The sequence below is a fragment of the Gnatocerus cornutus genome, chromosome 4 (genome assembly GCF_029298725.1).
Source record: "Gnatocerus cornutus isolate USDA-ARS CGAHR chromosome 4, icGnaCorn1.1, whole genome shotgun sequence".
In the NCBI taxonomy this organism is placed as follows: domain Eukaryota; kingdom Metazoa; phylum Arthropoda; class Insecta; order Coleoptera; family Tenebrionidae; genus Gnatocerus; species Gnatocerus cornutus.
The window spans coordinates 848,529-876,067 of record NC_142236.1 but is presented as its reverse complement, the minus strand read 5'-3'; the positions used below and the strand labels follow the sequence as shown (position 1 = coordinate 876,067).

At 36.1% G+C, this 27,539-nt stretch overlaps 1 protein-coding gene and 1 long non-coding RNA gene across 3 annotated transcripts; one reads left to right on the top strand and one right to left on the bottom strand.

Moving 5' to 3' along the window:
• Positions 1 to 719: 719 nt before the first annotated feature.
• Positions 720 to 27,464, bottom strand: LOC148175726 (uncharacterized). Of its 2 annotated transcripts, none has more exons than XM_088034098.1 (8): positions 27,250 to 27,464; positions 22,511 to 22,687; positions 18,619 to 19,782; positions 15,509 to 16,228; positions 12,423 to 12,862; positions 4,731 to 5,490; positions 2,273 to 2,398; positions 720 to 2,158 (listed from the first exon to the last, which is right to left on the bottom strand). In XM_088034098.1, exons 1-8 carry the CDS (start codon positions 27,368 to 27,370, stop codon positions 1,116 to 1,118), a joined length of 4,551 nt encoding a protein of 1,516 aa, XP_087890224.1. In that variant the 5' UTR covers positions 27,371 to 27,464; the 3' UTR covers positions 720 to 1,115. The 2 variants fall into 2 exon arrangements, with proteins under 2 accessions (XP_087890224.1, XP_087890225.1); XM_088034099.1 differs by lacking the exon at positions 27,250 to 27,464 and adding an exon at positions 22,969 to 23,115.
• On the top strand, positions 13,130 to 13,812 carry LOC148175727 (uncharacterized). Its single transcript, XR_015769993.1, has 4 exons — positions 13,130 to 13,134; positions 13,207 to 13,209; positions 13,264 to 13,363; positions 13,423 to 13,812. It is a non-coding gene; the product is annotated as an uncharacterized LOC148175727 (long non-coding RNA).
• Positions 27,465 to 27,539: the final 75 nt, after the last annotated feature.

The following is a 27,539-nucleotide window of genomic DNA, read 5'->3' as shown; positions in this document are numbered from 1 at the left end:
TTAAAAATTTTAATTAATTTAAAGAAAAAAATAACTTAAATTTAATGTAGCGATGAATTAGGACGACACAAAACAGTAATACAAATCTGACCATGACCTGGCGCCTCCACCATTTAAATTTAAATCCCACAATTTGAATGAAAGCAATTTTTCTTGAAAGTGACAAAAAACAATTTTACTGACGTAACAGAATAACGAGTAATGTAAAACACAAAAACAAAATAAATTACATTTTATAAACTTTGTATGTACGTCTTTACTACGTTGTATTTTAATTATATGTATAAGAATCAAGTATCGGTGTTGGTACTTCTACATTCCAACAACATTATTTCTGCTGCCAGTTTATTATTCCAAAATTACGAAATTCAGGTAAAGTCGTTTTTTTTTTTTAAAAACCACAAACACCGCACCCTCCCACCATTTTACAATTCTGCGTAAAATGAGCGCAAATACTTTAATATTGCTCCAAAAATAAGCGCGATAGCGACCGAATTACATGTGAACAAATTAAATCCAAAGAGAGGCAAAAAAAATTGCGTAACGGTTTTTTAACTAAGAAGTGGATAACTTACTTTGTATCGGTGGACCTCCTTCAGAAGAAACCACAATATGTTAGTTTGCCCACAAAAACACAACTAATTTGTAAACACTCAGCGTAAAAAAGGCAATAAAAAACCTTATCTCTATGATGGGACGAAGGTAAAAAACAAAGTCGCGACTTTTGAATGTAATTTAATTTAACAATTTCTTACAATTTATGAGATGCCTAATAAGAATGGATAAGACAGAAAGATGAATAAAAATACTGTTTCCCCTTTTTTATTGCTTCAAATTGGTGTGTAACGCAACGAGTAAAAGAAAGAAAGGTAATTGAATATCATTCCAGCAGGTACGTCCCAGCACCCGATCGATATGTGTCCATCAGTGCAAAATTTAATAAAGTAGGCTTTCGAAGGCACGTACCCTAAAATAACAGTAAAAATTTCCTCGACTGGAGCACGATTTCTCAATAAAAACAGATTAAAAGCAACATTATAGATATCAACATGGATGTTAAAATTTGCAGAATAACAACAAGCTACGATAAATCACAGGATAGGGTAACACGAGTCTCAATCAGCACACAGCACATCCACAGTCCTAACTCTGACTCCTGCAGACTCCACTTGTCTTAAACTGTCAGGATCCGCCTCAAGCATAATGATACACATGAAGCTCTTCCCCGTCGCGATGTCTTTAGGGTAGACCGTGATTGGAGTGAACTTCTCGCTACTCCCGTTCGCATAAGCACACAACTGTTTGAAAATAACCGGATGTTGGCGCCGTAAAGACACTCCGCGTTGTCTCAGCTGCTTCTGAACATTATTAACACCAATTTCCTTCAATTGCTTGATCCGATCTTCGCTCAAACCGTCGATTGAGTTGCAGGTCAAGATGAGCGTTTCTGGATTGTCTGGATCTTTTTCCGGCACGCAAATGTCTTTACTTAGCCTCATTTTGGCACAACGTGACACCAATTGGCGCTCCCATTTCACGGCGCCGCTGGCTGGAGTCTCGGAGACGACGCAGACTGAGACGTACAGCACTAGTCTGGAGTCGGGGTTGTAGTTCTTGCACATTTGTACGAGTTCGGAGTACAACTGAGGGCCCATTTCTGATGGGAGTAAGTCAGGCCAACGTATGTAGGTGAGCTCCCCCAGGTCGCTGAGGCCGCCGCTGAGGAACTTCTCGGCGCTTTCAGGACATGGGAAGAAGCATTTGACTGCACCAGAGCCGTGGGAGAGGTAACCACGTCTTGCAATAAGCGAGAGGTGGTAAAGAGAGTCTTTCTGTTCTTTAATAGCCGCGATGACTTGTCGACACAACGAGCCAATTCTTGAAAACAGACAAGTCTTGCGGTGTTTTTCCCAATGGGACCTCCGACAGGTTCTTGAGCAGTAGGTATACGAGCAGTTATGACAGTTTTTGAAGTTGGCAGCTTCGGCACTGGACGCCGAAACGATGCGAGCGCATCTTGAATAACGACACTGGAGGACAGGCGAGGATTGGAAGCTCACTCTTCTTGAGCTACTGGCGAAAGATGTTGGCTCGCTGCCCTCAGAGCGTCTTCTAAATTCCGAGCTGTGATTTGGACTGGTATTAGCTGACACCGTCACTACAAAAAAGACGCAATCAGAAAATTACAACGAGCAAATGTTCAATGGAAGAATTTTACAAAGAAGTGCATTCGTAGAAATGACCTGGAATGAAACTTACACATGTCTCCTACCTTGGAGACTGGGGCTAGGGGCTCGATCTGATGATGGAAGGCCCAAGAGAGAATCTAACACGTCTTCGAGAGTCGTCGAGCTGGGGGAAGGCTTTGGACCGCTGGATGTATTCAGCAGAGTCACATCTAATACACAGATTTGTCTTAATTTCAGCCCTGACATTCGAATTTTTTGCTAGCATGCAGCCAACGGAAAATGGGGAAAGCGGGCGGGTCAAACAGTCCTCGGTCAAGAAATGCATGCAAGAAACAACATTAGTCGTAGTTTGTTCAGTTCGTCCAGGCAAAATAGGCACAAAAATGTCAAAGAAAACAAATATTTACAAACACCTTGTCACTGGTGATTCCAACGGCAAAAATACCGATGCAATTACCACATACTGTTGAAAAATAAAACTTCACTTTTTCATGCAAAATTCAAACTATAACTCTTACCACCATTAAAACAATTACTAAATGAAGACACAGTTTTAATTGCCTTCTAAACTTTATTTTAGTTTTCATGTCTGTCTTCAGCAACAATCAGCAATAATAAAGTTGGTTATTACCAATATTAAAATTGGTAAAGCACAACATTTTTTCACTGTAAAATCCTTTAGAGTTCTTAAAAGCAAAAATGGTTTTCGACCATTGACGATAAAACTAGCAAAGTTACGGAATTTTATAGAAACTGGTAGAAATGTAGTTCGGTCCCATAATCAAAAATTCTAAAATTGCTTTTTTTTGCTCTAAAATTTTGAAATTTGGTGGAATTAATAAGAGTACAGTAAATTATAACGTCGACAAATTTCATTGATTTGGTGTTTAAATTGTCAAAGTTATGTAATTTTAGAGAAAATAGTGGCATTTTTATTCTTCTGAAGAACAAAAATTTCTAAAATTTTTCTTTCTTGCTCTAATATTTTTGCATTTGGCACAATTAATAAACGTGTCAACAGTAATAACTGCTCTAATTTTGATTGTCTTGGCGTTCAAATTACCAAATTTACAAAATTTTATAATAAATGGAAGGAAATTTTGGTTTATCCTCTCAATAAAAATTTCTCCTTCTTGCTCTAAAATTTTGACATTTGATAAAATTAATAAGTGTGTTGTAAATTATAGTGTCAACAAATTTTATTGTTTTAGCGTTTAAACTAGCAAAGTTACGTAATTTTTTAGAAAATGCTAACTTTTTTTAATCTTCCTAGAAGTAAAAATTTCTAAATTTGCCCTTTCTAGTTCTAATATTTTGACATTTGGCACAGTTAATAAACATGTTAAAAGCAGTAATTGGTCCAACTCTTATTGTATTGGCGTTAAAACTATCAAAGATATGGAATTCAATAGAATTAAGAGGAAAATTTTCGTTTATCTTGTCAAAAAAAAAATCTAAAATTGTTCTTTCTTGCTCTAATATTTTGGCATTTAGCACAATAAATAAACATGTCAAAAATAGTAACTACCCCAATTTTGATTGTCTTGACGTCAAGACAATCAAAATTATCAAAATTACAATTAAAATTGAGTATTATAATAAAAAGAAATTGTTATAAAAAAAACAATAATTTCTTGGAAATTTCAAAAAAATCACTATATCTTGAAAACGATAAGTCCTACAAAAATATTATACAGTTTTTTTGTTGCAAATTTGATAAGGTATAATTTTTATAATACATGTTTTTGCCGTTGGAATCATTTGTGACGAGATATTTGCAAAGAATTGTTTTCTTTGACATTCACCACCACTTTAACTTTTTTAGCAACGGAAACTTTTGATAATTAGTTTAGAACAATAAAATTATTCATGTTTATTTTGGCTGGACTATTCTAATATTGCAAAAAAATGCACAATTTTCTATAAAAAAGTCTAGTTTTTGTTAGAATGGACAAAGGACAAGTACAACAGATGTTAGTTCTAATACGAGTGTTAAAAAGCACAGAAAAACAACAAAAAAGCACATTTACTTACCGAACAATAGACAAACAATAAAAAAAAAAGAAAACCCAAAATGAATATTGAAAATAAAATAATTTATTTAAAGATGTTTCAAGAATACAACACAATACACAGAATATATGTGATAAAACGTACCTAAATAAAGTGGTACACATAATAAAATCGAAAAAATAAAATTACATCTATACAATACTAAAAAGAATCTAAATTAAAGTACATAAAGAAAACAAAACAATTAAAATGAATAAAAACGAGAGATTTTTCAGCCTGATAACCATAACAAACTTGTGACTGAAAAATCCAAGGCACGTGTTAAGTAAATATAAACATTATGTACATAAATTAGTGCTAATATTGCGTCGGTTTGAGAGTTAAACAAAAAGTGACCCTCGTTGGGAACAAGCGTCAAAAACCATCACAATTTACCCATTCCGTAAACTGGGAGGTGACATTTCGATAACATAGCACCACATAGAGAGCATCGCCACAAAATCTAGTCTTAAGCGTGTATAGACTCACCATTGTGTGTTTGCAGATCTAACCGAAGATTTGTGGGCGGTGTCTGTTGACTTTCCGTCAGAGTCACAGGAGTTTGAGGAGAATCCAAAGGCCTAATACCAACAAAACTACTTTCTAACCAGCACAGTTTCTGACTACCTCTAGGACTCGTCGATCTGCTTCGTTGGCTGGTGTCGTCGCCACTCTCCGGTTTCAATCCGCTGACGTAGTGGACAATCGCCGACGTCACTTCTTTTATCGACGTCTGTATCTCCGGACTTTCTTGGACATTCTGCGGGTGAGATAACAGCGTGTTTGCAAGCCGCTCCGCAGGAGTGCGTGGCTTGTTGAGTCTCTCCTGCGACCTCCATCCCATGTAAGGTTGCCGATAGCTAAAACTGCTGCGAACTGAAGACGGCGAGATTGAGCCGTTCGGCTGGCGCGTATTGAAGCTACTCCTGGTCGACGCGCAAGGGGATGAGGCCGTGGAATTCAGCTTGGAAGTGGACCATCGCACGAAAGGTTGGGCGCAAGAAGTCGGGCTGAGAATTATAGGGGACGGGTTGCTGGAGCCCAAGCTACTCAAAGACGTGGTTTTGCTGCCGGTGCCGGTCCATCGAGTCTCGCGACTTGATGAGGGCTTCTTCAGGATGAAACCCTCTCGAGGGACTTGGTTCTGTTTGTACCATTCCGGGACTGTGAGTTTTTGAAGGGAGCGCTGGACGCGGAGTTGGTGTTCAGACATTACACGTTCGCCTTTTTGCAGCTCATTCTCTGGGGGCTGGAAAAAATAGAACTCCATTAGAATCACACGTTTTTGCACTAGATCTAATCTTCAGTTAATGGTGTTAACTTATCGATACATTTTCTGCAAATTTAGATACGTGGTGTTGATACCAACACTGTTATCAGATGTGTATTTATAATTATTACATGCTCCTGATAGCTGATAAAAGCCTTGTCTTGTCTATTAGTTTAAGAGACTTTGTTAATGGAGCTGGATCTGATAAGTATGCAACACACAATACAATCTGATCACGTATTCAATAAATTTGATTTGAAGTCTCTCGTGTCATGTTCGAGGAAATCGATATCGATACAGGCTGCCCAGTTTGAATGGAACGTCCCAAATTACAGATTCGTATCAATCAATATCGTAGAGTCGCCAAAAGTTAGTTTTTTCTCCGGTGTCTTGTAAAAGAAGCGAGTTTTTCTCGACGGAAATCAAAAGAACACTTCCTAATCTCCTGGTGCACAATGATTTATTCACTTTTTTTTTAATTGTGTAAAATACAAGACTTTTTCTAGGTATCAAAAGTTTGAGTATTTAAAATTTTAAACGGCCAGTTTTTTGTTCTCGTACGTACATTTTGAGCCCGGAATTGGAATCTGCGTGAAATGAGAGCCAATAACGCAACTTTGCTCCAAAATTAAGCGACATATCGATCGCAGAAGTTTTACAGTTCTATTTCTTATTTCTAAAAAATCAAATTTTTGAGTTTCGGAAAATCTAAAAACGAATTCTTAACTAAAAAATCGCGAGAAAAACGATTCCAAAAAGGGTTTCTTAATATTTGGCTTAATTCCGGAGATGTGGAGAAAAATCGTTTTCGAACCTCCAAAATTTTGGCCCTCTAGCGACTACCCGAAATTTCAAACGGCTCTAACTCAGTTATTTGTTGACGGACAAGAAAAATAAGAGCATTTTTGAATTCAGCGCAAAATTCTGCATAAAATGAGCTCATGTAGCTCCAATTTCCTTAACAAATAACCGAAATAGACTTTCAGAGGGTGTTTTAGGGTAATTTTTAAGCCTCTGTTTCGGGGTGAAAACTGCGTTTAGTATTATTGAATTATATATCGATCGAAAGAGGAGCTTGAGATCTATGAACTGGCCAAACCTCAAATCGATAGCGCAAATAGTTTACGAGGGGCGACAAAAAAACAAAAAACTGAAAATTTTTCATCGATTAAGTGCAAAGTTTTTTGCCCAAAAAATCGACCATTGAATTTTCAACTTTTGAGAGCATATTCTACAGTAGAATGAACCGAAAAAAACGATGGTAAAAACCGTTTCAAAAAATCTCTTGTAGTTTCGAACCAAAAATTCAATATCGGAAACTTTGATCGCCCATAACTCAGTTATTTGTAGGCCGATCTAAACGAATCTTACCTTTTTGGATTTAGCGTGAAATTCTGCGTTAAATGAGCCCAATAACTCAAGTTTTGTCCCAAAAATAAGCGAGATATCGACCACAGAAATTTGGAAAATCAAATTCCACAGTGCGGTGGAAATTTCAATTATTTCCAACTGTTCTTCTCGTTTGTCTCTTAAGAAAATCGAAAAAAAGACAAAAATCCACAAGTGTACAAACTTTCATTCGAAATCTTTCAGAATCGTGTAAAATCCGCGACATTTTCAAATCATGGAAAATTTCGAGATCAAATGTCACGCGGCGACGTAAATTTCAATTAATTTTTAACTTTGCCGTTCAATATCTCCCGTAACAAAGGTCGTACATAAAATCCAAAGACAGTTCTGGATTCCCTGAACAATCCTCTATCAAACGAGCTCCATTTCATAGATTTCGAACTCGAACATTTTCCAGAATTTTAGAAATACTAGTCCGTTATGGAACGAGTGATAGATAACGTGGGTCGGACGTTAATTACGGCACGGTGACTTTTAATCTACCATATTGGAGGTCGCAACCGCACATTTCCCAACTTCCTACGTCGGAAAGATCATAAATCGCTCTCGTGTCCAGCGTTTTTTATGAATTATTATTCTGTTTTAATCGAGTTTTTTCTAACTTAGTTGGTTTCCCAACACTTTATTACTTTTGGTTTCAATTTCTTCTGAATGAAACCGCGACAAAGCCAACAGACAATGGCCATTGAAGCAGCACCCTTGTGTCACTATGACTGGCTTAGTAATAATGAGAAAATTGCTTACAAGATGTTCCCATAGCATACTCAAACGGACCCATTGTTGGCAGTACAAGTCACTATCAAGGTGACCAGGCATTTCATTCGCACTATCACTCGCGATATCTGCCATGATGAACGCGTTTTTGATAACTGAAGTTCAGTTTTTTCGCTAATGATATAATTGGGGGCAATGGCAATTGGTAATTAACCTCCGAAGGGGCGTGTGCATGTACAGAGCGTCCCAGAAAGTGTAAGTGCACTACGTTAAACAAAATCAAAAATATGTTATCTAGTTTCTATAACGCGCCACAAAACAGTGTGAAGCAAGCTTAAAACACACCAAATCTTACCTCGAATTCTGTTTGTGTGGCTCTTCATTATACGAAATACTATAAAAATAAAGAATATTAGTCAGTTAGTTAGAACGGCTGCAACAGGATGATGGGAATTTTATTGGGTCATCCTGTAACAGTTCCAAGTTCAATAAATACTGGTCGAGTTAATCTAATTTATCCAAGACGTAAAAGAAGTGAGATTTTGACATCGAACTGATGCTCTCCGGATCATGTTAACTGAACTAATTAGTTATGTAACATGTGACGAAATAATCTCCACACAGACAATATTGTGTTGGCGCTCCGACATTTAACATAGTCACGAAATTCAATCAACTCAAGCACAATGGGGAATTGTGTAAACATTTACTCGCCTCTGCTGTTTACGCTGGTGCTGCCTCTTCAGCTCGTCAAACAGGAAGCCGAAAAAACTCTTTCATAAATCTGCACGTCTAAAAATACTCGCGTTTTGAAAATCGAGTACGCGTTAAATTTGTCCCCTAACGGAAACGGAAACGCTAATGCGGATGTCCAAGCGCAATTGTTTCATAAAACGATCAACTGATTGCATAATCGATACAAGAAGGGGTTGTCGTGTTCACCTCTTGTCCTCCATCTGTACCAAACAGGTTTAAAAAACGCATTAACTTCGCGCGATTTAGTACCGTTAGCGTTAAAATCTGATTTATTTATTTACAGTGCGTTTAATCGAACACTTTGAATAGACAAATAGGCCACGGCGGTGTAAGAGGATCTGCGTTTTATCATCTCGCTTTCGATGAAATTCCAGTGTTTCTGCACGAAGTATTTTTAAATGAACGATTATTTACTGGAGAGCGGACGCGGCAGTCATTGCACCTTGCGTCAACGAAAACAATGGAAAAAGGGTGATGACGTCCACCGAGGGTACCATTTCAATTAGTGTCCGGACGACGCTTCACAAGACATGGCCAGGCGTGGTTGTAACTGCGGATGGCACAAAAGAGATTGTCCTGCAAAAATCTGTTTACCGTTTCCGTCAAGTCACGTTCTTCGGCCATAAGATTTTTATGGCTAAATAAAACGCCAATGTACACAATTTAGCCATTCGGGATGCACAGAAACATATGGGCGCATTCATGCCGATGGGATATTGCAGATGTTCGCACGCACGCATCTGCGGCAGAAAAACTGAAGAAATGTTACAGATCACAAAATGGTGTCCGAGTTTTGTAGCTTCTGATATTAAAGGTCAGGCTGAGTAATGTGAATTCTGTGTATCTACTTTGTATTACGAGTATCACGCAATTACATTATGGAATGTGCATAGCAAATTCTCAACAAGCTTCGCGTGTGCGTTCTATAATTCAAAGTTGAACGGTTAAATAATTTCTGAAGATATTTAAAATTTATAACTGCGTCTTTTTTTGACGGAAGTTTGTAAACTTGGTGAAGAAACAAAGAGTGTATTGATCATTTTCATACAATGTCTGCTTATCTTGTTTTCTCACAGCGAAACATTAATTCCGTCATTATTATAAATAAATAATTTGTCGTGTAATTCCGCTGATATTGTGTACTAAAAATTTATTTTTATCTCCTAACATTAGCTCTTTTATTATGATGATCTTGATCCATATTCTCATAATGACGGTAAGAAAAATTAGTACTTTCAAAGTTAGTTCTGTAATTAGTAATTACGATTTGAGAATTTTTAAATTAGTTGTTGAGAGCGAAGTCTTTTCTGTTCCTTTACGCGATGAGAAATGATTTATGGGGCGTAAAACGCCAACCTGAAAATTGTCCTTTCAGTTCCTGAAGCCTCTCCTATTTTATTATTCCAGCTACGTATTTATATTCCCCGGAATTTGCAGCAGCATTCTGTTCTCTTTCTAGGTATGATATTGTCGTTCGGTAAACTTAAAAAAGAAACTAAAAGTCACAACCGGTTTAAATTTCAATATTGTAACACCAAAAGTAACGGAGTTATGAAATTTTAGATAACGCCAGAGACAGTTTCAATTCATTTAATTTTCATGAAACTTAAAATTTTCTAACAATTGTCTTATTTGAAGTATGACATTGCCGTTTGGTAAACTTAAAAAAGACAACTAAATGTACAATTTCCCCAAATTTCAGTGATGTAACTTCAAAAACAAAAAAGTTACAACATTTTAGAGAACGCAAGAAAAAATATCAATCCTCTCAAACTCCCCAAAAAACTATTTTTTGTTAAATTGTTTGGTTCGAGGTATAATTTTGTCGTTTGGCAAACCTAAAAAAGACGACGAAAAGCATAATTTCCACAAATTTCAGTGATGTCACCCCAAAAATAACAAAGATACGAAATTTTAGAGAACGCAAGAGCAAGTTTTAATCGACTGAAACCAAAAAATATTTTTTTTTAAATTTAAAAAATGTCCCGTTCGAGGTATGACATTGCCGTTTGGCAAACTTAAAAAAGACGACTTAATGAACAATTTCTCCAAATGTCAGGAGCTACGAAATTTGATAGAACGTAAAAAAAAGTTTCAATATACTCTAATCCCTTAAAAAATTTCTAAAAATTGTCTCGTTTAAGATATAACTTTGCCGTTTGGTAAACTTAAAATAAATGGCAAAAAGAATAATCCCCCCAAATTTCAATAACCTAACCCAAAAAATAACAGAGTCACGAAATTTAATAGAGCGCAAAAAAACTTTCAATCAACTCAAACGAATTAAAAATTAAAAATTTCTAAAATTTGTCTCGTTCGAGGTATCATTTTGCCGTTTGACAAGCGTAAAAAAGACAACTAAAAGCATAACTTCCCCAAATTTCAGTGATGTCACCTTAAAAATAACAAAGTTACGAAATTTTAGAGCAAGTCTCCATTCATTCAAACCCTATAAAAAATTATAAAAATTGGCTCGTTCGAGCTATGACATTGCCGCCTTATTAACTTCAAAAAAACGACAAAGACTACAACTTCCCCAAATATCGAGCATGTAACTCGAAAATCAACAGAATTATCAAATTTTAGTGAACGCAAATGGAAGTTTCAATCAAGTGAATCCCAGAAAAAATTTAAAAAATTAAAAAAAAATGTCTCGGTCGAGGTATGATTGCGCCGTTTGGCAAACTTAAAAAAGACCACTAAAAGTACAACTTCCCCAAACTTCAGTAATGTAATCCAGAAAATAACAAAGTTACAAAATTTTAAAGAACACAAGAGCAAGTTTTAAGCCCCTAAAAATTAAAAATTTCTAAAAATTATCTCGTTCGAGGTGCGACATTGTCGTTTGGTAAACTTAAAAAATACAACAAAGAGTACAATCTCACTAAATTTCGGTGATATAACCTTAAAGATAACAGAATTACGAAATTTGATGAAATGCAAAAAACTTTCCATCAATTCAAACCAACTAAATATTAAAAAATTCTAAAAATTGTCTCGTTCAAGGTGCGACATTGTCGTTTGGTAAACTTAAAAAAGAAGACAAAAAGTCCCCAAATTTCAATCATGTAACCACAAAATTAACAAAGTTGCGACATTTTAAAGACGCAAGTGTTAGTTTTGTAATCTCTCGATCGTACCTCGAATTAAAAATTTGTAAAAATTGTCTCGTTCCAGATAAAACTTGGAATCTTGGTAAATCTAAAAAATAAGCCAAAACCTGCAAATTCCATAAATTTAAACCTTATAACCCCAAAAGTCAGCAAGTTACATAATTTAACAAGACGCAGGAGCAAATTCCAATTCGCTTAGACCTCCCAATCATAAAAAATGTCCACAAATTGTCTCCTTCAAGCTATGACTGTACTGTTCGGTAGAATTAGGGAAGAAGTCCAAAGAAACAACCCCTATAAATTTCAACGTGACAGCCCCAAAACTGTATTGTAAAATTTTGAACACAACGAGGTCGTTCTTCAAGTCTTAATTTGCCCCACCTAACCTCAGCGAGAAAGGCATTGGTGGTCAGGATAAAGCAGGATTAGCTCGCATTGAAAACACAATCTTTTTTGTAAGACCTTAAGAAGCAACAGTAAAGAATATTGACTCACCCTAGTCCTTTGAAACGGTCAAGGATAAGGCTAAAAATAGTCTTTGACAACACTAGCCGCACACAATTTTTTCTTGTGAAAGCACCAAAAGCAATTTTTTATCACTGAAAGAAGTAGTCACTAATGAAGCCAATACACTACACTTATGAAATTCCAGTTTAATGTAAAGTTCTTTGTTAGTATTTCGCGCGCATTCCTCCACCAGAATGCAATATAGAACATTCCGAGTAGGAAATGAGATGAATTCTGCACATTTAAACAGGAATACCTCTATTGATTCCAATAGGTGAGTTTGATAGCATCACCGTTTTACCTTAAGAGCACGATAAACCAAAAATCGATAGAAACCGCAGTAAAGCCACTTTCCGGACACCTGTACGGTGCTGCGCCCCGCAACAAAACAATAAAAAATGAAAAAATTACCTCAACAACTCTGAGATTCTGCTTGTCCAGCAGGAATTCCATCGATTTATGCGGCCTGGCACTCTGATCAGCGTCTCCGTTTTCGTCAAGAAGGTGGCCGAGTCTGGGCTCGGCCCCCAAGTTGAGCAAACTTCTAGTTTTCACATTATTCGCACCGCTGGTGATGACCGTCACTTGAGTATCTAGGTCTGTTTCGATAAGCCCCATGGGCTCCATCGGCCGGGGACAATCTCCGGAATCAATAGTCCGGCGACGGCGATGTTCCTGATCGTGACTTCGGTGTTGCGCACCCTTCACGCTTGCGCCAACAACTCGAGGGGGCGCTCTTGGAAGGGGCGGCTTCGATGTTGTCTTCGAAGCGGTTTGTGCCGACGTGGGGTCTTTGAGAGGGATGTAGATGTAGTCGTCTTTGGTGGCCACGCGCTGAGGATTGGTGTTAACTAGAAGAAAAATGTTTTTATGAAAAAGATACATTGGAACTGTTTTAGGTGATCCAACAATTGAAGAATTTGGGAGTGGAGAGATCCGTTAACTTCATATTTTTACTGCAAACATAACTAATTTCTTTTCGAGGTAAAATGAAAACAGAGTCGCAAATTTCAGGTTCCACATCTGGTGAAATAATTATCATTTTACTCTAAAAATAACCAAATTTCGTGGTTAAATCCACACCGACAACCTCCATAAAGCTATTTTTAGAGCTGAGCATGTAGTTTCCAGCCACTCTGGCTAAAATTAAATGAAAATCGGAAAATTATTTGGCGGATTCCAATTAAGGTTACAGCTTGTTTACCCACCAGACATTAAAAATTTCCAAAAATTATCTCGATTGAAATTTGAGTTTGCCCTTTGGTCAATTTGAAAAAGAAGCCGAAAGGCACGTCCTGTGTAAATTTCAACCTTATAGCCCCAAAATTCAACGAGTTACAAAGTTTAAAAACGTAAGACAAAATTACTGTATCTTAAACATAAAAAAAATCTAAAAATTGTCTCGTTCTAGATAGACCTTCGCCATTTGGTAAACTTGAAAAAGAAACCCAAGGTTACAACTCCTATAAATTTCAACCTCATAGTCCCAAAAATTGGAAAGTTAGGAAATTTTAAAACACGCTAGGGCAAGTTTCAGATCACCCAGAGCCCCTCCAGACATTAAAAATTTCTAAAAAAATTCTCGTTCAAGATATGGCTTTACCGTTCAGTAAACTCAAAGAAGAAACCTAAAGGTACGTCCTGCGTAAATTTCGACCTTACAGTAAAAAAATTGCAAATTTTGAAAACCGCAGGAACAACTTCAAATTATTAATCATAAACTTAAAAAATTCTAAAAAATCTCTCGTTTTAGATAGCAGTTTGCCACTTTGTAAATTTAAAAAAGAAGCCCAAGGTTACAGCCCCCATAATTTTCAACCTTGTAGTCCCAAAAATTGCAAAGTTACAAAATTTTAAAGAACACTAGATCAAGTTTCAAATCATCCAGCCTTTCCAGACATTCAAAATTTCTAAAAAAAAATCTCGTTTGAGATATGGCTTTTTGGTTCAGTAACCCTAAAGAAGAAGCCTGAAGGTACGTCCTGCTTAAAATTAAATCTTGCAGTTCCAAACTGAAGTTCCAAATTTTAAAAATGCGAGACGAAATTTAAAAGTACTGTATTCTAAACATAAAGAAATTCTAAAAATTCACTCGTTTCAGATAGACCTTTGCCAATTTAAAAAAAAAGCCCAAGGTTACAACCCGCATAAATTTCAACCTTATAGTCCCAAAAATTACAAAGTTACACAATTTTAAAGAACGCTAGAGCAAGTTTTAAATCACCCAAAGCCCTTATAAACATTCAAAATTAAAAAAAAAACAACTTGTTTGACCTATGGTTTTACTGTTCGGTAAACCTAAGGAGAAAGCCTTAAGGTACGTCCTGCGTAAATTTCGACCTTACAGTTCCACAATGAGCAGAGTTACAAATTTTAAAAAACAAAAGACGAAAATCGAAGTTGTTCGATCCCCCTAAGCTTATAAAAACTGTAAAACTTTTCTCGTTTTGAATAGGACTTTGCTATTTGGTAAATTTAAAAAAGAAGGGTGAATTTACAACCCTCATAAATTTCAGCCTTAAATTCCTAAAAATTCAAAAATTACAACATTTTTAAAAACTTGAAAGCTCGTCTTAAATTCAAATTTCCAAAAAAAATCTCATTTCAGATTTTGTCATTTGGCAAACTACCCATAAGCCCACAGCGCTTATTTACATCCCTCAGTTTGAATTTTCAAAATTAGTCAAATTTTGGCGATTTATTTAAAATTATTTCTGAATTCGGCCACTGTTCGACTTCAGCTTCTGGAGTTATCTCATGTCAAAGCCCAAGTTTAACGATGACAGTGACTGATGAACGGATTAAATTATTACGTCATGCAGTCATTATTAATCATGCATATCCTTAAATTAACTATTGTTCAATTATAAATTACACATAATTATTTGTACGCGTCCCTATAAATTAATTGTTATCAAAATTAAAGGCTAATAAAAATTCAAGGTGATAACGTCGCAAAATACGACAAAATTTAAAGTCAAACGATAAAACAATTCCTTTTTACTTCGTTGTAAACACACAAATTGTATTTTTAGAGCAGTGGCTGGTTTTGGAGCCGCAATGTTAACACGCTTTCTTTAAATTAACTGTGTGGAGAATAGAAAATATGCAAATAAAATAAACAAATATGCAGGATAATAGCCAGTTTAGCACGAAGATGAGTGTGGCTACGTTTGAATCGGCATTAAATGCTAATGTGATGATATTCACAATGAATAATTAACAATACAAGTGGAAGGTTTAGATCATTTGACATGATTTTAAAGGCTCTTTTTAGATGAAACGATGCGGGTGCCATGTTCATCAATTAATTCCACTTTCCTGTTCATTAACACCAATCGTTAAGTGTCTGCAGGTTTTGTCTAAAAGTTCCGCTTACGTAACTTTGCCCATCTCTAATCGAAAGGAAAGAAAGAAGCCACTTCCGGCTATCCACCCACTGAATTTTTCGTGTACTGAAATCAGGTGATCGCGCTGGCTAGTGAAAGTTAGCTTACCTGTTCTGTTTCCACCATCCTGTTTCTTCTTCTTGTTCTTGTCATCTTTCCTCGCCGAGAATCGAAAACTGGCCAAGCGCGAAAAAAATCCCCCCAACTTCTTCTTCGTTTGTTGCTCTTTCACTTCTTTTCGTGGCACCTCTACCGCTTCCATTCCCGCAACTGCATTGCTTCGTTTAACTTGAGCATCAACACGACCCACGACCACGTGACTCGTAGGGGGGACCGGCTCGTCAAGGTCCAAATGGGTGTGCTTGTATTGGATGCCATCTCCATCGATGTACGCTTTGATTATGCACCCATCAGCGTCTTTTTTGATGAGCTGACTGCCCCTCCGCTTGAGCCGCACATCTGGTTGCGATTGTGTGAAACTGGAGCGCATGGGGGTCCGCCGGAGATCCGGCTGACTCTCGCTCAAAGGACGGTAAGATGGTAATGAGTGCTCGGGTTCGTCGTAAGAAGGAAAAGCTTCGCCGAGAGGACGGAAGGAGCGGCGGCTTTGGGGGAGTGGGCGAGATGGAGGTGGTGGTGGTGGTGGTGTGGGGCGGTTGTAGTTGAGGAGGGCTTTTGCGAGGGCGTCGACGGCGTCGCGCTCGGGGGTGCTGGAGAGGCTGTAGCTTGATTCGCGCTCGGCGGTGCTGGGGGTGGACTCGTGATCTTCAGGCCAGTTCACCTCCGAGACCACGGGGCTGAAGTGCACTTCTTTGGTGCTACCTGCAACTGTTTCACCTCGTGTTATTTCTCATTCTTTTCTTCTGAGTCATGCAAACAGTGAGTTTGTAAACAAAGAAGTAACTTATGAGCTGGATTCCGTTTCATTTCTCACACTTTTATTTGCTCGAGGATTTATTTTACTACGGCGATAAGAGACCGGAGGTAATTTAACTTGTATTTAAATTAAAGTGGTTACATTTTTCTCGAGCTTTTTTTCCCATTTCCTCATTAAATCGATAAAATTCTAACGCCTTAATGCCACAATAATAACATCTAAACTGTGCACTTATGAACATGAGGCCAAGAATTCATTGCTTTTACCGCCTCCAGTGTATGAAATTAGAATTCATTACAAGTGTCTGTAATTAACAGGTTAGCCCACGTTATCTCCAGGACGCCTTTCATTAGAGAAATAAATTCAATTGCAAAATTTTCAGGCATAAAATTGTGCAATGAAACCTGGAGGAAATATAGTAATTTTTTTAACATCCCTCAAGTTCTTAGGCTTGTAACTTTCCCGTTTTCGAAGCTAGAAGAGTGAAATTTACAGAAATAACTAGTTTTGACCAGCTTATTAAGCCAACAAAATTTCAAAACTCTAGAGTAAAAGGGACAATTTTGAGAATTTTTTTATTTTTAGAACGAACCAAAGTCTATCACGTTCGGTTTTCTGTCTTGTAACTTTTTTGTCTTTGAAGCGATGAAGTTGAAATTTGCGGACGCTTCTAACTTTTACTAGCTTATTAGCTCAGCCAAATTTCAAAATTTTTGAGTAAAGGCACAATTTTGCGAAATTTTTAATTTTTAGAATGAACCAAAATTTATTACGTTCGGAGTTGTGTCTTGTAACTCTGTTGTTTTTGCAGCTATAAAGTTGAAATTTCCGGACATTACTAATTTTTACCAGCTTAGTAACTCAGCCAAATTTCAAAATTCTAGAGTAAAAGGTGCAATTTTGAGAAATTTTTCGTTTTTAAGGGGAACCAAAATCCATCAAGTTCAGTATTGTGTCTTATAACTTTGTTGCCTTTGAACCTATAAAGTTGAAATTTGCAATGATTACTAATTTTTGCTAGTTAATTAACTCAGGCAAATTACAAAATTTTAGAGTAAAACGGACAAATTTGAAAAAAATTCAATTTAAAAAAAAAAATGAAAATCCATCAAGCTCGATTTTGATTCCTGTAACTTTGTTGTTTTTAAAGCTATAATGTTGAAATTTGCGGACAATACTAATTTTTACTAGCTTAATAACTCAGCCAAATTGCAAAATTCTAGAGTACAAGGGGCGATTTTCAGAAATTTTTCATTCTTAAAACGAACCAAAATCCATCAAGAGCAATTTTGTGTCTTGTAACTTTATTCTTTTTGAAGCTAAAAAGTTGAAATTTGCGGATATTACTAGTTTTTGCTAAGCTTAGTAACTCAACCAAATTTCAAAATTCTAGAGTAAAAGAAGCAATTTTAAGAAATTTTAATTTTTAAAAGGAACGAAAATCCATCAAGTCCTGTTTTCTGACTTGTAACTTTGTTGCTTTTAAAGCTATATAGTTGAAATTTGCAGAGATTAGGAATTTTTGCTAGTTAATTAACTCATAGTAAAAGAGACAAATTGGAAAAATTTTAATTTTTAAAAGAAACCAAAATCCATCAAGTCCTGTTTTGTGACTTGTAACTTTATTGTTTTTGAAGCTGTAAAGTTGAAATTTGTGGAGATTACTAGTTTTTACTAGCTTAGTAACTCAACCAAATTTCAATACTCTAGAGTAAAAGACACAAATTTGAACCCACCTAAACAAAAAACATTATGGCATAACCGAGACAAGTTTGACCTCACTGAACCCTGCAACGTAAATTTTCCAAGTCCGGTTCTGTCTCCACTTCAAAACATGTCGCTACTACCGCAATTTCTACAAAAAACGTGATTTTAGAAATCCACGTTTGACTCGAACCTCGACATCTATTTTCGAAAAGTGAAAGTACGATTTAGGTCGGCAGCCTTTGCCCGAACTGAAATTTTTTGCTCCGCAAAAAAAAAACAGAAATTTTAATTACAATGCATGTTGTGTTTACTTTTTATTAAACTCCAGCTCAATCAATAAAATCGCCGAAGTAAAATTTAAAATAAAACGTTTATTTATGCCAAGTTTTATTTGTTTGTATGAACCGAACGCATCTTTCCTCTCGGTGTTATATGTATTTCTTTTAACACAGGAAATTGAGTAATATTGTCTTGTGATAAAAATCAGTTGTTAAATTTAGCAATTATCGTAATTTTATTGAAAAAGCATCGATCTGGTTGTCTGGGAGCAAAAAATAAAAGCGTGATTCTGGTTAGCTCCAGACTATACCAGAAGTATCTGATCGTAATCGGGAAAAACTGCTTTCGAACTCACCTGATTCACAATTCAAAGTTTTGTCTTCCATATCCGACACACAACTAGTACTAGTGCTATGATTAACTAACGAACTTTTCCGCGGAAGATCTTGCACCGATCTTCTTCGTTCTTCCTCCAACATGAGGTCAACGAATCTCTCTTGTTCCAGTGGGTTCATCACTAAATTCGGAGTACTAACAACACTTCTTTTGCTTGGCAATCCTGCAGGAGCCCCGTAGATGTTGCTAAGATGAGCATCAGCAATGCTGACTGAGTTGATGCTGTGAATACTCTCAGAGATGGCCTGGAGGACCTTCTTGTCGAAGTCGACGATGGTAGTTTTGGGGAGTTTTCTCTTGTAGACTAAACTAGTTTCGTCGTCACTTAAATCCACTCGATTCCTCATCGCCTCAGCGTAACTGCCTTCTCTTTTGAACGAGCCCATTTCAATCTTCTTGAAGTCTCCTAAATCCCAGTTCTTCGCAGCTATAGAATTCTTCCTGGGCTCATCTTCTTTGGCGATTAAATCCAAGTTTTTGGGGACACTGCACACACTAACACTGTGTTCGTTGTCACCGCTCTGTCCCTCTCGAGCCAGGTTAGGTTCACTTGCAGACGTGGTGTTAAATTTAGCTTTGCATTCCGTCTTTTCTATAATTACCCACTCGCTACCCACCACACTAAGATTTTGACAACTCGCTCCGAACTTGCCCCCGATCTTCCCAAACCTTTCACAATAATCATACGCATTGAACCCGGGAGCCTTCGACGTCTTCTTCTCCCTCATCTGCTCCCCAAAACCGCTATCTTCACTCAGATTCTCCGCGGAAATCTTCTCTTTCTTCGGACCACCTCGGGAGAGACTGTCGAAGCTCCTCCACGTTCTTAAATTGTTGCAAGACTTCGAGGGTGCCAAAGTGCTTTCACTGCCACCACTATCACTGTCGGTGTTGGGGGGAGGCTTGGAGCGCTCCAACGAGTCGAGACTGAACTGGGAGTAGATGCTAGGTGAACTGCTGGACGTTTCCTGGCATTGTTTTTCTAACGTTTCGAATTGGAGGAGACTGCTTGAACGGCTTAGGGATTGGTAAGGATCTTCGTCGTGAGGGTAAGAGGGGAAGTCGTGGCGACGCCGTTTTACAGGACAGGCGAGTTCCCGGTCGGATTCACAGTCGGTGTCGTCTGGAACAAAGTTTTTTATTTAGAGATTTATAATTTGAGAGATAAAAATACATTGGATGTGGAGTGGCGGCCAAAAGTTCGGGGACAATTGGTTAATTCAGAGCTTAGAGAGGCGTAACTTTGTTAGATTTGAAGCTATGAAAATGAAATTTATGAAGATTACTAATTTACACTTCCCTGTTAACTTAGGAAAATTGCAGAGTTTTAGAGCAAACGAGACAGTTTTAAGAAATTTTTATTTGTTAAAATAAACCAAATTTAGTCAAGGTTTGTTTTGAGAAATGTAACTCTGTTGTTTTTAGCTCTATTTAAAGGAAATTTACGGAGATTACTAGTTTCGACTAGATCAGTAACTCACCAAAATTGCAAAACTCTAGAGCAAAGGAGACAGATTTAACATTTTTTTTGTTTTTTAGAACGAGCCAAAATTAATCAAGTTCTGTTTTGAGACATGTAACTTCGTCAATTTCAGCTCTATAAGAATAAAATTTACAGAGGATACTAGTTTTGACTAGCTAACTAAATCAACCAAATTGAAAAATTCTAGAGCAAAAGAGACAAATTTTAAAAATTTTTAATTTTTAAAACGAACCGAAATTAGTTAAGGTTTGTTTGAGCCACGTATCTCCGTCAATTTTAGGTTTATTTGAATGAAATTTATAGAGAATCCTGGTTTTGACTAGCTCAGTAACTCAGCCAAATTGCAAAATTTTAGAGCAAAAACAACAGATTTGAGAAATTTTTACTCTTTAGAATGAGACAAAATTAGTCCAGCTCTGTTTATCAGATCAATTTTAGCACTATAACTATAAAATTTACGGAGAATACTAGTTTATGCTAGCTAAGTAACTCAGCCAAACTGTAAAAATCTAGAGCAAAAGAAACAAATTTGACAATTTTTTTCTTTTTAGATAAAGCTAAAATTAGTGAAGTTCTGTTATGAGGCACATAACTTCATCAATTTTAGCACTATTAATATGCAATTTACAGAGGATACTAGTTTTAACTAGCTTAGTAACTCATTCAAGTTTCAAAATTTTAGAGCTAAAGAAACAGATTTTAAAAATTTGTATTTTTTAAAACGAACCAAAATCAGTCAAGTTCTCTTTTGAGTCACTTAATTCTCGTATTTTTAGCACATTCAAAATGAAATTTACGGTAGATACTAGTTTTGACTAGCCCAGTAACCCAAATTTCAAATTTCTACAGCATAAAAAACAGATTTAAGAAATTTCTACTTTATTGAATGAGCCAAAATTAGTCAAGCTCTATTTTGAGACACGCAACTTCGTCAATATTAGCACTATATGTATGAAATTTACGGAGAATACTAGCTTTGACTAGCTAAGTAACTCACCCAAATTGTAAAATTCTAGAGCAAAAAAGACAAATTTGAGAATTTTTTATTTTTTAAATCGAACCAAAATTAGTCAAGTTCTGATTTGAGCTTTGTAACTTTGTCGTCATTAGCGCCAAAAAAACGAAATTTCCCGTGGATACTAATTTTGGCTAACTTATTAGCTCAGCCAAATTACAAAATACTAGTAAAAGAAACAAACTTGACAAAATTTTTATTTTGCAACAAAAATTTTGCAGATTCTGTTAAAACTGTAACCTTTTCTTTATTAGAACGAGCCAAAAACCAATTTCACAAAAACAAGCACCTCAACTTCTTTAATAACTCCAAAGACAATAATCTCCTGAAAGATAATCACAAAGTTATGCACGGCTACTCTCTATATTACCACTTCTTCAGATCAATGCCGCCACTTGTAAGAAATTAATGAATTTTATTACTGCAGACTTGTGAGTGAATTCGCGTTTACCATTTCTAAATTAAGACGGCAGTCGATTTATTAAAGTGGATAACGACGGAAATAAAATTTTATGGATTACCCAATAAAATTTTAATACAAAAAACTTTCAATCGAAATTATGGAGCTATTAGAAAAGTGCATATTGAAACCCGCAATTTGGGACATTCACAAGGGAAATTACGTTTTTTTCCGTCCTTCGTTGCTTCTCGCAACTGTAATTTATCAATTTAAATCTCCTAAAATAATAAAAAATGAAGTAAATAGATAAATGTTGCAAAGGATGTTACACAAGCGCCTGGGAAAACTTCCCATGGGGAATTACTATTCAAATTAAAGTTAATTAGTAGCATAAGCAACAATTCACGTTATTAATGGAGAAATAATTTTTTCCCCGAAAAAAGAAACTGATAAAGATGACACACATAGAATGACCTCTCATGAATGGCTTAATTGTTTGGAGATAACTGCCCAAAAATAAAAATCCTAATCTCTAAATTCGTGCTGCCACCTACTCCTGCGAATGGAAATTACCAGCAGGAATTCCGAGCGGTTTGCTCATAATACTAATGAATCGTTTTTGTCTTTGCCCATTTCCCATCAAGAGTTTCGGTTGTCGTAAAATCCGCTCATGACCCCCATCTTCCAACAAAGAAAAAGAAATTTCGCCTCGAGCACTCACGGTAAAAAGCAGCGCGAAATTCAATTATTCGCGGCACTTGGAAGAGATTGAGTTCATTCGTATCGTACAGTTGAGCAAGGAAACTTTTACTTGCATTGCATAATTGTTATTTCTTATTTTACACGAAGAAGTTATTTGTGGAGTTACTAAGCTTGTCAAAACGTAAATGTCATTCTCATAGTGCTAAAAATTACAGTGTCTCAAAACAGAATTCGACTAATCTTGAACTTACTTGTGGCGTCCATGCAAATCACAGAGTCTGTCTCTGAGTCGGTTGCCAGCCACCCCAAAGGAGACGCTCGCACGTCGGAGATGTCGCTATCGGAGCGGAGATCATCGGAGGTTTCTTCGTGGATTGTCTCCAAATAGAGGCAAGAATTCGAGGTTCCATGGAGGAAGTACTCGGCGTCTGGAAGAAAAGAAACCTTTCATTTATCATTAACATTTTTGCGGAGCTTTAATACGAAATAAAACGTTTTCGTTCCACTTGGAAATGAAAGTAAGAATTTCACACGACATTGTATTTTGATCATTTCACAGTTAATAAAAATTATTGTTTTCTAAACGTAATTGATCGAAAATGAGCATCTTGGAATTTTCTTCCAACGGAATTTCCCTTTTTCTTATTGATTTATTTAGTTAGCAGTTCTTAATGTCGGAGCGAGGTTGGGTGTCCACGTCACTACAAACCTTTTGTTCTTTTCCCAATATCTTTTACCAGCAGCCTTGAATAAGTGGCATTGTAATTAAGAAAAATGTTCATCCTGTGCTAGATCCTTTCTCCTTTCTCTTCACGTGTGTTATTTTTCCATTTTGATCACCTAGATTCCAAAAATTTGTCGCAACAGCCTCTTGTCATTACCATATAATTATAGAACCGTCCCACATGAATCTTGCGTGGGTCTCTGCTAACTGCTAACACAGTTTTACCTCTCGTGAAGATTTCCAGATTCGATTGTTCTCTGTTTCCTGTACACTGACACGTCGGATATTCACAATGACCTCAATTGAAAGACGTTTGGACAAATAGCAAAGATAACGTTACTTGGAAAGGAGCGACCGATATTTCTGTTATGCAACAGGTGTCGAGGAATGCTCGTTACTTCAATGGTCAACGGTCAACGACAAGAAGAATACGGAAACCTTGCCAACGACTTGCATTCCGCGGGGGAATTTGCCATTATGCTATTGATTTGATTATTCAAGTGTAACAGGTCACTGGGTGGAGACTAATTTAATTACAGTTAAAGGCAGATATTACTATTATGGGAGATAATAAGAGAGATAACGAGCTAGTTGGATGTTATAATATCCGGGATTTCAGATGAATGTTGCGAGCAATTATTAAGGTAAATAGCTGTAAGAGAGGTTTTGAGGAAACGGCACTTCCCGATTGGTTTCTTTAAGAATTTGCCTTTTTGGTTGGGTAAGACTGATAAAGAAGTTCAAACTAAAGAGTCGTATCAAATCTCATTGTGGCATGCAAAACTAACACGTTACAGCGACGTGAAAAAAATTCTCAAATTTGTCTCTTTCGCTCTTTACTTTGGTAATTTGGCTGAGTTACTAAGCTAGTCAAAACTAGTATCTACCGTAAATTTCGTTGTGATAGTACTAAAAACAACAGAGTTACGTTGTGACAAAACTTGACTGATTTTGCTTCGTTTTAAAGAATAAAATTTTCTAAAATCTGTTTCTTTTGCCCTAGAATTTAGAAATTTGGATGAGTTTCTAACTAGTTGATCGATTTTGGGTCTTTTTAAAAAAGAAAAATTTCTAAAATATGTTTCTTTTGCTGTAAAATTTTGAAATTTGGATGAGTTACTAAGCTAGTCAAAACTAGTATCCACAATAAATTTCATTCAAATAGTGCTAAAATTGACAAAGTTACGTGCCTCAAAACAGAACTTGACTAATTTTGGCTCATTCTAAAAAATCAAATTTTCTCAAATCTGTCTCTTCTGCTCTAGAATTTTGAAATTTGGCTGAGTTACTTAGCTAGTCAAATCTAGTATTTTCTGTAAATTCCATTCAAATTGTGCTAAAATTGACAAAGGTACGTGCCTCAAAACAGAACTTGACTGATTTTGCTTCGTTTTAAAGAATACAATTTTCTAAAATCTGTTTCTTTTGCCCTAGAATTTCGAAATTTGGATGAGTTTCTAAGCTAGTCAAAACTAGTATATACCGTAAATTTCATTTCAATAGTGCTAAAAACACGAGAGCTACGTCGGTCACAGCAAAACTTGAATAATTTTGGTTCGATAAAAAAAATAAAATTTCTAAAATCTGTCACTTTAGCTCTAGATTTTTGAAATTTGAACGAGTTACTAAGTTAGTCAAAACTAATATCCACCGTAAATTTCGTTGTGATAGTACTCAAAACACGAGAGTTACGTCGCTCAAAACAGAACTTGATCGATTTTGGTTCTTTTTAAAAAAGAAAAATTTCTAAAATCTGTCTCTTTTGCTGTAAAATTTTGAAATTTAGATGAGTTACTAAGCTAGTCAAAGCTAGGATCCACAATAAATTTCATTCAAATAGTGTTAAAATTGACAAAGTTACGTGCCTCAAAACAGAACTTGACTAATTTTGGCTCATTCTAAAAAATCAAATTTTCTCAAATCTGTCTCTTCTGCTCTAGAATTTTGAAATTTGGCTGAGTGACTTAGCTAGTCAAATCTAGTATTTTTTGTAAATTTCATTCAAATTGTGCTAAAATTGACAAAGGTACGTGCCTCAAAACAGAACTTGACTGATTTTGATTCGACTTAAAAAATAAAAATTTCTTAAATCTGTTTCTTTTGCCCTAGAATTTAGAAATTTGGATGAGTTTCTAAGCTAGTCAAAACTAGTATATACCGTAAATTTCATTTCAATAGTGCTAAAAACACGAGAGCTACGACGCTCACAGCAAAACTTGAATAATTTTGGTTCGATTAAAAAAACTAAAATTTCTAAAATCTGTCACTTTAGCTCTAGATTTTTGAAATTTGAACGAGTTACTAAGTTAGTCAAAACTAATATCCACCGTAAATTTCGTTGTGATAGTACTCAAAACACGAGAGTTACGTCGCTCAAAACAGAACTTGATCGATTTTGGGTCTTTTTAAAAAAGAAAAATTTCTAAAATCTGTTTCTTTTGCTGTAAAATTTTGAAATTTAGATGAGTTACTAAGCTAGTCAAAGCTAGGATCCACAATAAATTTCATTCAAATAGTGCTAAAATTGACAAAGTTACGTGCCTCAAAACAGAACTTGACTAATTTTGGTTCATTCTAAAAAATCAAATTTTCTCAAATCTGTCTCTTCTGCTCTAGAATTTTGAAATTTGGCTGAGTTACTTAGCTAGTCAAATCTAGTATTTTCTGTAAATTTCATTCACATTGTGCTAAAATTGACAAAGGTACGTGCCTCAAAACAGAACTTGACTGATTTTGATTCGACTTAAAAAATAAAAATTTCTTAAATCTGTCTCTTTAGTTCTAGAACTTTGAAAATTGAATGAGTTTCTATGTTAGTCAAAACTAGTATCCACCGTAAATTTAATTCGAATAATGCTAAAATTGACGGAGTTAGATGCATCGAAACAAAACTTGACTAATTTTGGCTTATTCTAAAAAGTAAAAATTTCTCAAATTTGTCTCTTTTGCTCTCGTTTTTTGCCATTTGGCTGAGTTACTTAGCTAGTCAAAACTAGTATCTTTTGCAAATTTCATTCAAATTGTGCTAAAATTAACGGAGTTACATGCCTCAAAACGGAGCTTGATTAATTTTGGCTCATTCCAAAAAAACAAAATTTCTCAAATTTGTTCCTTTTGCTCTAGAATTTTGCAATTTGGCTGAGTTACTGAGCTAGTTAAAACTAGTATCCTTTGTTAATTTCATTCAAATAGTTCTAAAATTGACTAAGTTACGTGCCTCAAAACAGAACTTGACTAATTTTGGCTCATTCTAAAAAATCAAATTTTCTCAAATCTGTCTCTTTTGCTCTAGTTTTTTGCTATTTGGCGGAGTTACTTAGCTAGCCAAAACTAGTATCTTCTGTAAATTTCATTCAAATTGTGCTAAAATTGACAGAGTTAGATACTTCAAAACAGAACTTGATTAATTTTGGCTCGTTCTAAAAAATTAAAAATTCTCAATCTGCCCCTTTTGCTCCAGAATTTTGCAATTTAACTGAGTTACTAAGCTAGTCAAAACTAGTAACTTCCGTTATTCAAATAGCGTTCAGCGAAAGTAAACTAAACTAAGCTAAAAAACTGAACGAATAAAGTTAGAAACCACTGAAGATAAAAATCTTCCAAATCTTCAGCTTCAAAACAACGTAATTGTCATTAGGATTCCAGACGCGGATTAGGAAAATTTTGTCCACAAACGATGTTTATATTTTGTCATTTCCATGTTGATTCATATTAACTTGTCTTATTAGCACGGAATGCATGCAAAGTACGATTTAACTTCGCGGTTAGTTTATTTTATTGCCAGTTGTAAGCATATTTGCTTTCCAAATTCTATCTAATTATAAGTCTGTCTAATAACAACTGGTAAACTGTAGCTCTTTATGTAATAAGTACCGTTGTAAACAATTAAAAGCGCCATTAATATTCATAAGTTTATTATCTCGCCTTTTCTTACACCTACAAGTAATAACGTTGCAGATCAAATCCGCAAATCTTTTTCGAGTAAATGACGTGTGGATGTGCCTTGTTGACACAAATTGTAATGAGAAAACACCCACGAATTCCGCGACAATCGAACTTTTAAAGAAATGCATTGAATTTCGGTCCAATTAACCTTCGTTGGCTTCCTTGTTCGTACAGTACCACTGGAGCTGCAAGGTTTTCTCTATTGTTTCGGTTCTCTTATCGAAAATAAACTCGCCAACCGTAATAAAAATAAAACGATTCCATTCCTCTCAACTTAGAACTTAAAAGAAGTACATTTCCTGTTCCTTTCAAAGCACCCACCTGGATTCCCCAGAAAATCATCTCGTTCCAACAACGCGCTGGGCGTCTGGAACCCATACGCTGGTAACCAGGAATTTCCTCCAGAGCCATCAGGCCAGTCATTAAACGCCACTTCTTCCATTTTCAAGTCACTGACGCGCTCGCTCAACGGTACCAACAATCGGTTCAACAAACTACCGGAACATCACCGGAGTCGCGATCCGGAAACATCGAACTTGCAGCGAATGCCAACACGTACGCACTGGTTGCATTGTTATGCAGGCAAGAACAAACGACTGGCGGTCGGAACT